Here is a 12,315-nt window from a genome sequence, read left to right on the forward strand (position 1 = left end):
GGAGTACAATACTCAAGTCATTCACCATTTCTTCCCTCCAGCTGACCTAACTGGATCCTACTTTTATTTGCTCAGCGCAGGCAATAGTGTTGGCACTATACTGGGTGCATATACACACACATAGAAAAGAGAAAAATTCACAAGGCAGAGGGTCTCCAGGAGACCAGAGATCCTGCCTGTGTCAGGTGTGTTGCATGAAGTCCTCTAATGCACACATTTCTAGGTCACTCTTTAAATTGGGGGGGAGGGAAGGGGGAGCAGAGGACACCAGCCTGGGGTGCACTCAGGGTACGGCTACCCAGAAGTACACCTGGAAAAGATGGAACTTGGATACTCCCCTCAAATGTCAGCCCATGGAGCATCTGGCCAGAAGTCTGACTGCCACAGCATCATTTTAGAATTTAACAGCAGCAGCAACCACCACACTGAACGATTTGGCTACTGGCACTGCTGCTGCTTTTTCCCTCCACTCACAACCTTTAGCTGTGGTCACACACGCACACACGCTCTGTCTTGTGCATGTAGAAATGGGAAACGATTCGGGGGATCAAGAAATGGTGGTATAGAAGGAAAAACCCCCACCGTTCAGGCAGGGTGAAACAAGAAGGGGAGGGCTCACTGGTGTAATTTCGGGGTTGGTCTAGGATGATGTCATAGCACTGAGCAAGTGCCATGGCCAAACAGTGGTTACTTTCCAACGCTCCCTGTCCATCTGACCTCTAATACCATCAGGCTGAAATATTTGAGATTACATTTATTTTAGCTTTAAAAGGCCATTTTTCACTCCTTTCCCTCAAAACGGTTGCTACCGACTGCAGCCCGTGCGGATGCAAGGTGGGGGAGGCGGCACGACAACTAACTCTTCTGGCACACACCCCTTTCCCTACTACAAAGGCATCCACAGCAATCACATTTGCAATAGTACAAATCTTGATGGATTCATCCCATCCCCCTCCTCTTTGTAAGCCCACAGCCTGCTGTAAGCCCTCTCTGTTATCGCAACCCAGCAATCCTTCCTAGGGATCAAGCTGAAAAATGCAGTCACAGTACAGTTGCTTGAAATAAATGAATGAATGAAAAAACAGCCAGCAGCTCAGCTGGGAAGCAGCAATCTTATTGTTTCAAAACCCATCTGCATCTTCACAGCATTTAAGCATATTTCACACGAGCACATATACATACTTTATGCACATGCAAATAAACATATTAACAAAAAAGAGAGGTGGAAAAGGGGGGGGGGGGGGGGGGATAAATCTGAGATGATACTAACTTCACCCAGGAAGGTGGTTTCTCTCACACATACTGGAAATACACAGAGAAATTAAGTATATTCTACATTTTACATCTCACACACAGAGCTAAAATATCTTTCAGTGCAATATCTAGTTGCTATGCCAACAACAACAAAAAATAATCAGGAGAGAAAAAAATTTCCTGACCCCTTTGCAGAGGGAGAGGGGATGAGAGGAGGTGGGGTGGGGTGGGGTGGCTGCTTACCAAAGATGCTGATTTGATTGTGGCAAAGCGCTCTCGGTTCCGGTAGTGGAGGGCCTGATTCTGCACTGACTGGGTAGGCCGCACCTCAGGCCTGCGATCCCTGTGGCCCACCTCATCCCTTATAAATACATGATCCTGCAGAAATGGATAAAAACAAGGAGAAAGTCCGGCTGTGCTCTTCCCGCGGCGGCTGCCTCTCTCTCACCCCTCTGTCTGCACAAGCGCCGCTGTTTGAGAGGCATAGTTCAGCTCTCTGCTAGCCCCGGCAGCTCCCACGGTACAAAATGAATAAGCAACACATTGCAGGCTTGGGTTCGGCGTGTCAGCTGATCGCTAGCGGGATGCCTTCTGAATCCCTGGCTGGGTTTTTTTTTTTTTTTTTTTTTAAACCTCCAGTATTACATATGTGCAAAGAAAAAAAAGACTCAAAATCATAAAGCGATGCAGAGCAATCGGACTCCTCAGAAAGGTCGGGTTCAAGCACTGCAACCGAGCAATCCCGTTAAAAATGTGATTTCCATGTCCAGCAAAGAAGATGCTGTTCCCTTTTAACACAAGAGCAACATTTTGCCTCATTCCCTTTGTCGAGTGGTTCGTCCTCAACAAGGTTTCTTTGTCTCTTGTTTGCTATCTGCTGTGGAGGACGAGCATCCTGGCTAAAACCATGGCAGGCTGGAGAGGACCAGGAAAGCCTCCGTGACCACTCAGGGATCCTGCTTTCCAGTCATGATCCTGCACAGTTCTAGCACTTTCTCTCCGCAGCCCACAAAGGATTTTTTTTTTTTTTTTTTTCCCTTTTAAAGCAACAGCTCACAGGTTTTAGCACGAATGGTTCCCAGTGCAACCTCCCTCTTGCTCACTGGCAAGGCTTCGCGAGGAGCGGCTGTGCATCTGCAAAACGGCGCGCGCAAGTTTTGCAACGGAACAAAGCTCTCGTCAAGTGTATAGAGGAGAGACCCTCATCAGAAAGGCCAACAAAAAACACCACCGCAATCTTGCTAATTGAGATGGTGCCTGCCAAAAGCCAGCACACCTGCAGGATACACCTTCAGGACAGCGCCTCTGGACACCAGGCGCGTGCCGCTGCCTCCCCCCGCAGCTTGCCCAGCGGCGCGGGCTCCACGGGGCAGCAGCCATGGTAGCCAGCGTTGGCACATCTGCCACGCTGCCATCTACCACAGTTTCATGGCTCACATCCTCGAGCTCCAGCTCCTAAAAAACTTGAAGGAAAACTGAGATTGTTCCCGAATTAAATCAAGTTTCCAACTGTCAGGGGTGCAAAAGAAAGGCTGCAAGCGCCTATGCCAAAAGGCAAATAAAAGACGCCCACCCTTGCAGAGAACGGCTGCCTCCGTGCACCAGGTGCCTGCAGGTGGGCAGAAGCAGCTTTGCCACCCTGTCATGCCAGACACCAGCAAGGTCAGAAAGCCCTATGGTGAGAAACCAGCTGATATGGAGTAGCATCTCCACCATGACACTGCTGTTGTACTGACGCTCCTTTCCCACTCTGTAGACACTTGTTTCCCTCTCTGCTGTCCTCAATTTCTAGCTGCTTCTAGTCTGGACCCACGCACATTCAGCTGTTTCAATATGATTCTATAAATGATTTCAAGCAAAAGCCAAACAGGTACAGAAATGCTGATATAAAGAGCTGAACGACATGTTGATTTAAAGTGCTTTAAACTCAATACCTTTTCTCATATCCTTCATTTTGAGCGCTTCCACTCCATGCTCACCTTGCACTTGCCTTTGCAAGGAGAGAGCACAACAGCCAAGCCTGCACAGAGCCAAGTCTGCACCAGCTCCTCCGTACCCACCCGAGGGAGACAGAACAAGTTAAACAGTTCAAAAGGACAGTCCTCCATAGAAGTGGTAAGACTACTGAGCGCAATAAAAAGTTGCAGTTTCATTCTATATTGGTCATCCTTATACTGGACTTTTTGTGACACTGTCTTAACAGAGGAAGGCGGTGTTACAGAAGGGCTATCACTGGCAATTGGGCTGATCTTAGATTTTCAGCTTGTGCATGTTTGTATGACAAGGCAGGGCTCTCAGACTTGCACGCTTCCCTGAGAAAAGTATGTCTTAGGCTCTAGAATAGTCATACCAAAAAAATCTTGACAAGGCATTTAAAGTTTAACAGCATCAGTTTAATGGGACTCATGGCTTCACTAGAAGAATATCAATCCCATTTTCTATATCTTTGCAGTACTCTCACCAATCAAGTAGGTGTAAAAAAGACTCTGAAATACAATTGAGGATACCCCAGATAACTCAAAGCAGACAGGCTGGCTCCTAACATCACCTTTTTAGTTTGGTATTTCTACTGATGTGTTTTGGAGCCTTCCGGCACAGGGGCCCCCAAGCCAGCAAGGGGCAATGCTAGAAGCAACACTGAACTCGGCCTCTTGCTCTCCAACAAGCAGAATAAACCTGGCTCCTTGGGGCTTGTGCGAACACAGCCTCACGTGAAAGCACCGGTACGATGCAAGCAGGAGCCAGCAGAAGGGAGCCAGCAGCCACAAAAGGGAACTCCTTTGTTACAGGCTGAAACTGGAGCACCTCGTACACAAAATAAAGCTGAATAAAAGAGTCCTGTGGTAAATATCTATACAAGATTTGCCCATCTGAACCATGGAGGACTGAAGAGAAACAATTGTACAGAGGAACTACTATTCCTCTACTGTAGCTATGAAATTAAGGTGGAGACAGGACAAATATTCCCCATGGTCATACACAAAACCTGCAACAGCACATGTGAACGTACAAGGTTCCTAAGGTCTGCTAGCAATACCCCAATCCCTGGACTATCTTCCCTCTCTCCATTACATTAGCATGCCATTAAAACCAGAGAAGCAGCAAATCACTGAAAAAAAGACTTTTAAAATGGGCATTCAGATTTTTCAGAATGCTCCAAAATACCACCTAAAATGACAAGTTAAAATTGTAATTACTTCTTATATGGGAAAATTAACCTGTGGGTTACTTTCTGTTATCTAAGAGGTAGATTCTTCAGAGGACAGAATGTCATCCTGGTTTTGTTATATGGGACGTCTAGATACTTCAGTGGACATAAGAAGCTCACAGCAGAATCTAATTGCCCTTCGGGAATATGAATTAACTGCATTCTCCATTTCAAATTGAGTTGGGCGAGGAATGGGAAAATTCATCTGCAACTGAGCAAGCAAAAGGACCAATTTCAAGTGGACAAAAAAACCTCAGTGGTTGTCCTTGGCACCCATTAATCTGGGATCTGAGGCTTCTGCATCAGGCAGGCAACTAAGCCCATGGAACCTTAATAGGTAAAATGTTTTTCCAAAAAGCTGTTACACTACCAGAAATAAAATCACTTGACATGAAGAGTTACCAAATCTAGCAAGTTACACTACAACAGAGACTGCTAGTAAACAGAGACCTGTAGGATAAATAAACCTAAGAGTAGTCATATCTCCACCAACCTTCATCAGACAATGTGACTGATGGCTACTATAACAAACATCTACCTAAAGAAAAATTTCTGCTCTTTTTATTTTCTTCTCCCAAAAGCTTGCTAAGAGACATTGCAGTCACCTCTCCTGTCAGATGCTGGCACAAATCAGGAATTTTTATTTCAAACTTTTAGCTCCAGATTTGTGGGAAACAAAGATCCATAACTGACACCTCAGCTCAAGTTACTCACTAAGTAAGATCTGATTGAAAGCACCCCAGAAACTCATCAAGTTTGGGTCAGGGTATCTCTCAGTCCTAAAACTGCAGTTCAAACATTGATTTGGTTTTAAAGTAATATATCTTCTGTGTATATTCACTTTCCATCTGTTTTCTGTGTTTATTGCAATTATTTGCCTTATAAATACAACTTCAGGCATGCTCAGATCACAACTCACTTTAAACCATTAAAATCCTTCTAGTTAGGGTCAACAATCTAGCATCTTCAACTTCTTACTAAAGAAATAATTTGTTCTTCTAACTGTATTAGCTGCTACATAAATAGTTTTCAAGTTGATCACAACAAATCGGGGTATTTTATGGCTTTGATATTGCTGATCATATTTTCCAGGACAAAAACTCCCAAACATTTCTACACTATTACCTGTCAGAGAGCTGGTGAAGCTTCCAGTTACTTAAGTGATGCTAAAGAGCAATTCTCTCAAAAGCAATGAAAAAACCCAAAAGGCAGGACAGGATTTTATGGATTAATAAGTAACCTAAAAATATAAAAAAAAAAAATTAAAAATTGTTCTTGTGGAAGTTCATCTCTGGATAAACAGAAATACAGAGAAACAGTCAGAACACTTGTTCAGACACAAATTGACACAAGTGGCCTCCAGCTGGATATCTCAACGGCTACCACTGGTGCATCATCTGAGCATCCTGCAACGTGCACGGGTTTCTGCTCAAACCCATGAGTCTTGCCCAAGGTCACCCTACAGAATAAGAACCTGAATTTTACTGTCTAGAGTCTCATGACAATTCTAGCACACACTCTCTTTTCATCCTCCTCACTGAAAAAGGACTTTACCATCCCCTGCCCCCAACACCAGCACATTTCAGGAATATCTGCTTAACACCACTGCCACGCGTTTTTAAGAGCAACACTAACAACATGTTGCTAACAGTACTTTCATTTTATGTTCAAGATAATCCGACTAGACTCCTTCCTGATAACATTTAATAATTACACTGATAAGGTAATTTGTTGTTTTGTTTTTAGAGAAAGACGTAGGTTGTTCCAAGAAACGCTAGGTGAAAAAAAAAAAACCACAAACATATTGCTGCAACAAAGCTTCCTAGGTGAATAAAATACCTGCTCGGAAGACAATTGGAACAAGCAAGCTATAGAAGCAAACAAAAACCAGTAGGTAGATAGAAGTTGATTTTTTTCCCTACTGAAAAATCAATGAGAATTTTGCGTCAGACTTTAATCACAGCAAAACTGGGCAGACAGATCTATAAATTACATTTGATATTTACATTTTTTCAGTATATAATATTGTCATATGGCTGAAGCAACCTTTGCACTGACAAAGCAAACACAAGAATTAGCAAAATACAAACAGAGAAGGGAGTCCCCATGGTCTTCAGCAGCTGATTTAGAAACAAACATACACCCCAACTGCAAACCCGGATCACACTGGACTAACCTAAAACTGAAACGTTTAAACATCTGCCTCAAAATGAACATTCACTTGCACACTGCATTTTCTGTTTTGCACACCAAATAAAAACCTTCCCAAACACTGTTTACACAAGAGGATTCGCTAACTGGAAAGGACTGCCAGTCTCCTAGACAAATAGGAAAGGCAATTTCTGAGACATAGTAAGGACTTTAATGGAATTGCAGCAAATCCCTTCCTTCTAAGAATTTAAAGAGCAAGGAAGACAACAGTGTGCCATCATTCATTTTAATACATTGCACTAAATGCCTCAAAAACCTACAGAGAGGTTTAAAGTATCAAGAGTCTTTCAAGAAAAGGCTTCATGTCACCAACCTGCTTGACACGATTCCAGAAGGTACATGAGGGGTCATCGCTGCCAGCACGTGCAAGCCAAAACTCAGTAAGTCATTACCTAAAGATCCTTTACATCTCATAAAAACAACATCTTTTTCCAAGTATGAATCATAAATCTTGATATGTAGGAAAACACTCAGCTTTGCCTCAGCTGTACCTCATGTAGAACCATCATGCCAGAGCACTCTCCATCCACAGAATTCAGCATGAGTGCTGCATAATAACCACGGCCATGATACGCCACGCGTACAGGTTAATTTAATGGATTTGGGAAGTCACTCAAGTTGTAACAGTTATTACAGGTTATGTTTTTATTACGGACATTGGGCAAGAATTTGTGATGATCAACTATGAACATCCTCTCTTCATCTTTTTGTTATAAACTAGATTTTAATTAGATTTCCCTGACATTTTTATTGCCCAAGTTTCATCTTTAAGTACTGCTGATTTTAAGGTTGAAGTAAGTAACAGCAACAACTCTACACTGCAGTTGAACAAAACAATACTGTACTGGTTTTTTGTTTAGATTAAAAGAGAACAATCTTTTTTTACTATTATAAAGTTTTATGGAAATAAAATAATGCCATGTGGGAGCATTCTAAATCCTACCACTTGACATATTCATTTAGGACAACAAAATAATACTTCTGGGAAGCCACCCGTACACTCACTGACATATACTAGCAGTTGAACAAAGCAGATGACAAACTACCTACAATGCATCAACACGGCTATAAACTAAGTTATATAAAAAGCTACACATTCAATTAGGGCTGCTTATTATTTCCTTCTCATCCAGTGATTTTTCTTCCAATCTACAAGTTCTACTCTGCTGATAGGTGGGAGTCACCTTTGTTCTAAGCACAAGTTTAGAAACATGGAGCTTTACCCTGCCCCAAAGCTTCTGTATTGTGGAAAGGGTGAGGCTGTGCCTGCTTTTCACGGAGGATTTCTCACAAATGCTGTTCTCCACCAGGCAAAACCCAAGCATCTCAGCTAGCATGAACCTAGTATCTAGCCAGTGAAAATTCACCAGATCAGAAGCAGGTCATTTCACTTACCCTGTGACCAAAACCATTTTTTGGAAGTTGCAGCCATCTAACAGTTGTTAAAAACAAACAAACAAATGCTTTTACTCCATCAGCCTGTTTCTTAACGCTTTGCCTCTGACTCAGAGTGGTTGGTCACAGTATAGATGCTAGGAGTGCTTGATGGGGATGCGTGAAGCTTCTCCCAGCCTACCACTACACAGGTGATGTGGCGAGAGCCTGAGGTCTGCTCCTGATTTACACCAAGTAAATGCCACTCCAGACTGGCTCTCCACACCAAGCAGCAGACTGAAGCACTGAAGGCTGGGAACTATACTTCACATATGACCACAGACTCTTTCATCCTACATTTTACAATTGCACGACATTGTGGGGCTGTGGTCCAAAGAAATCAAAAGGCTCTGACACTTAAAGCTTTGAGCCTTAGTAAATAACAACAGTCTAGGCAATTTTGCCATCTTGGTCACTTTACACAGTCTGGCAGATCCGGAGGTTGTTAACTAACACATTTCTGGAATACCATAATTTCACACAACACTGATTGGACCCATGTCACAACAAACTTGCATGTGACCCTATGCCCGCATAATGGAGACAGCTGGCCAATTACATTCATCAGTATTTTGGTTTTAGCCTTTAAAGGCTGATTAAATGCAAAACAAAAGCTTAATTTAAACTTGAACCCCAGGTTCTTCCCATTTTTTTTGTGATTAGGCTCCAGAGTGCTACCAAACTCAGCACTCCCTATTTATCACCTGCTAGAACAAAAACAAGTTGTGTGGATCAGCTTCATCACAGTTTTCAGGAACACAGTTAAAGCAAGCACAAAGACAAACTGCCATCTTCTCAGAATAAGGAACTTCACCTTGAAAACAGAGTGGGATGTACGTGTATGTAAAACCCCCGAAGTGTCCTGTTCCAATTTCAGTCTTTTCACATGCATTAATATATACATAACATACACATGAAGCAATTTAAAATTGCATTCCCCAAAGCAACAGAGAATAAAAAAATTATGTACTAAATGAAACTAATATATTTGCAGACTGGAATACATCCTGCTACACATAGTCTAAATTTGCCTTATGCCTACATACAGTAAAGGTAACATTTGCCAATTGGAGAAGGTATCTACTTCACTGCAAGAATCAACAATCACAGCCAATTGTTAACTATTCTGTAAAGACCATCAGCGCAAATCTGGGTTTTGTGCTTCCAAAATCACCCTAAAACACCTATCTTAAGTGATGTACAGGTGATTTCTTTCACAATACTTCCGTTACAAGTGTGCAAGAGACCCTGTTTTTTCAAGCCAGATAACAAAAACTTCCATGTGGTGTTAGTTTATGCATTCTACTCAACTGAATGTCTGAATCTCAAGAAAACAACAGCTATGCAGAAGTCTAAGAGGACTGAATTCATAGCATCAGAAATCTTCCTCTATTTGTACTTCAGAAGTGTCATACAATCACTATAAAACAAAATATTATTCGTAAACAAGCAGGAACTCTACTTCCTTCACAAATGCAATTTATGTCTGATGGGACTGGCTCACATTTTGTTTTCATCAACTGTAATAACACTGATCAGTCAGTAACATTGTAACGTATGACTAGTGTGTAAATCAGTCCCTCAAATGTCTATTTTAATGCATACGTAAATATGACTACTTAACAATGTGAAATTAAAGTTAACACAAGTTTCTGAAGCCTACGCAAAATGAGAAAAAGCTCCAACCATAATCATCCAGAACAAAATCGGTTGTGCCGCTCTTCATTCAGGATGGTTCCTCAGGCTGGCATTTTGTACCTAACACTTTTTTTCAGAAAGGTGAAAATAAAATCTTCTCTAAGGTGCTACAGCAAATGTACTCCAGAAAGATGTAAAACCCTGAAACCTATGCAACTTATCTGCCAGTATCTTTAAATATGTAAGGCAATCTTTTGTTGAAGACAAAATTTCTTGAGAGCTCCCTTTTATAGGTGCTTCAGTATTCAATTACCCAAACGCTGTATTTCAGGAGGAAAAATTGCTTACAAATATTTAGTTAGTTAAAACCAGGCTTTACTGTAACCTTACAAATGAGAAATTCATACTTTTCATGCTGCTGTAATGTTTTAGCTCCTCTGGCAAAAAACATGCATACCTTTGAAGCTCTTTGCAAATGCAATCACACAAACAACCTCCATTTTACTGCCCCCTAGAAAATGACACTGCTAAGGCCAAGCCAAAACTATTTTAGTCAAACAATCTTAGATTAGAGGCTGACTTACAGGTAGACAACTTTAGCTTGATACCTAGCACTAAGAAAATGAAAGGCAACAGATCATAACATGCAGCAAAAGAGCAGAAAAACATTGAGTGGAACTTGACTCAAAACATACCTCGTGGGAAGAGTCCAAAGTTCTGCACACTTCCACTTCTCATGAGGGAAATCCAAGTGCAAGCAGATTTTAATCATACACTGTGACTGGTAAATGGTTAGCTTAGCTGCTGTGACCACTTGTCACCATACTACATAATACAGTACAATCATTCACAAGGAAACAAGGACTGATGTTACAAGCAGAGATGAAGAAGTGCACATGCAGGGCTGGGTAAGGAGGCATGCAGTAAGTCTGGGTGAACCCTGCCTAGACACTGACAGCACTACCTTTCATCAGTGGCCTCTTTATTGTCAGAGGTTATTTAAATGCAGTTTAGCTTTTAAAGAAAAAACAAAAAAACAAAAAAAACCAAAAAGCCACAGAACATGATTCTGGCAAGCCCAGCACCAGCTCCTGCTCTCAGCAGATGGCTCAGCACAAGACCACAGCACACTGATCGTTGGGCCCTACGTGGGTGAGCCAACGTGAGCAACAGCAGGGACTGCGGGAAGCTATGGAGAGCACCAGAGAACATACCTTCTTATGAACAACGGAGGAGGTGGAATTAATTGTGCTCTCGTCACTATGCATCATGACCAGTTCAGGGCTGCTCTCATCCAGGACCTCCTGCATGCTGCTCACACTGCTGCTCTGACTGCCTGTGCTCACAGACATACTTGGGATGGAATGGTTGCTGCCCAGACTGTCCATCTTCCTACTCAGGTTTGATCCATGCTCACTGTCCTATAAAACAAGGGGCATCAGTTACAAATACTGCAGGAAATCACCTGCCCAGCATCTGCCTCCAATGCCCAAAGTTTAGTTTAAAGGCAACTCTGCAGAGCTAAAGGTTCTTTGCTCATTATTGTGGCAACTATTTCTCAAGGCTGCTTGGGTTATGAAATACTCCATATGGGGCAGTTAGCTTTTGCCTTTTCCCCTGCAATCTTACTACATCAGGCTTCAAGCCAGTTTTTCCACATATCAGTAAGTCTGGGCATGGCTCTTGGCTTGAATAGGAGACATCCAGGAATACTGGATGGCTACTGCAAGGAGTCTTATAATTCAAAGGAGCAATCTAAGTTTGTATTAAAAAAATGTTCCAAGTCAGGATATGCTACAACACATCTTGTGAATCGGAAAAGATGTAAGACAATGAACCATTTGTTTAGTATTTGATAAATATCACATGGTGCTTAACAGGTGTAGAGGTTTTAACCTCCATGTCCCAAGCAGTCAGCAATTACATTTTATCAGGCTAACACCTTTAACCTTGTGTTTTCAGCCAAGATAAATTCTTCATTCACCTTTAAGCAGCTGACTCAGAACAGCCTGCGTTATTACAGTGATTAAAACTGTTGTAATCTACTTAGACTTACGCAAATAAATATTCCTCGTAGAGGACATGTTTTTGATTCTACAGAAAAATATCAGAAGTTAGCAGCCTTTTTTCTTGTTGCATACTCATACAAGCACAGTAATCCCAGAGTATGAGCTTAATCTGGACTGATTTAGAGAGTTTATGGAGTCCTTTGTAATTAGCTAGTGGCACTGAAGAGGCTTGCAAGGAGTTCCCAGTGAGGACTGAGAACTCTGAACGTCCTTCAGCTCCTGGTTTGAAAGAGTCTTGATGCACTAAAATGAATGGCTTGCTACTGCACCCAGTTTGTCCTGGCCTCCAAAGTGAGCTTGGGGAGAATCACATTACCAGTCAATTAACAGGGTACTCATTCTGTTGGAAACCAACAGAAAGATAAAATTGACAGGCTTGACAGATTTGTATGTGATTGTGTGATTATTTTTTAAGCAATCAGCAGATCAATCAGAGCCTCTGTGAGAGCACTTAAAATCCAAAATATAAAATACTACTATTTTACAGGGAACATATGCACA

At 42.1% G+C, this 12,315-nt stretch overlaps 1 protein-coding gene across 6 annotated transcripts in view; it reads right to left on the reverse strand.

The window, feature by feature from the left end:
- The window catches only part of TAOK3 (TAO kinase 3), a 94,117-nt gene that overhangs the window by 15,917 nt on the left and 65,885 nt on the right, over positions 1 to 12,315 (reverse strand). For all 6 annotated transcript variants that reach the window (XM_074887014.1, XM_074887019.1, XM_074887015.1 and 3 more), the window contains 2 exons: positions 10,960 to 11,166; positions 1,498 to 1,632 (listed from right to left, as the gene is read on the reverse strand). In XM_074887014.1, coding sequence (XP_074743115.1) covers positions 1,498 to 1,632; positions 10,960 to 11,166 — 342 coding nt within the window. The remainder of the gene's footprint in view (positions 1 to 1,497; positions 1,633 to 10,959; positions 11,167 to 12,315) is intronic.

The sequence above is a fragment of the Strix uralensis genome, chromosome 17 (genome assembly GCF_047716275.1).
Source record: "Strix uralensis isolate ZFMK-TIS-50842 chromosome 17, bStrUra1, whole genome shotgun sequence".
Lineage (NCBI taxonomy): Eukaryota > Metazoa > Chordata > Aves > Strigiformes > Strigidae > Strix > Strix uralensis.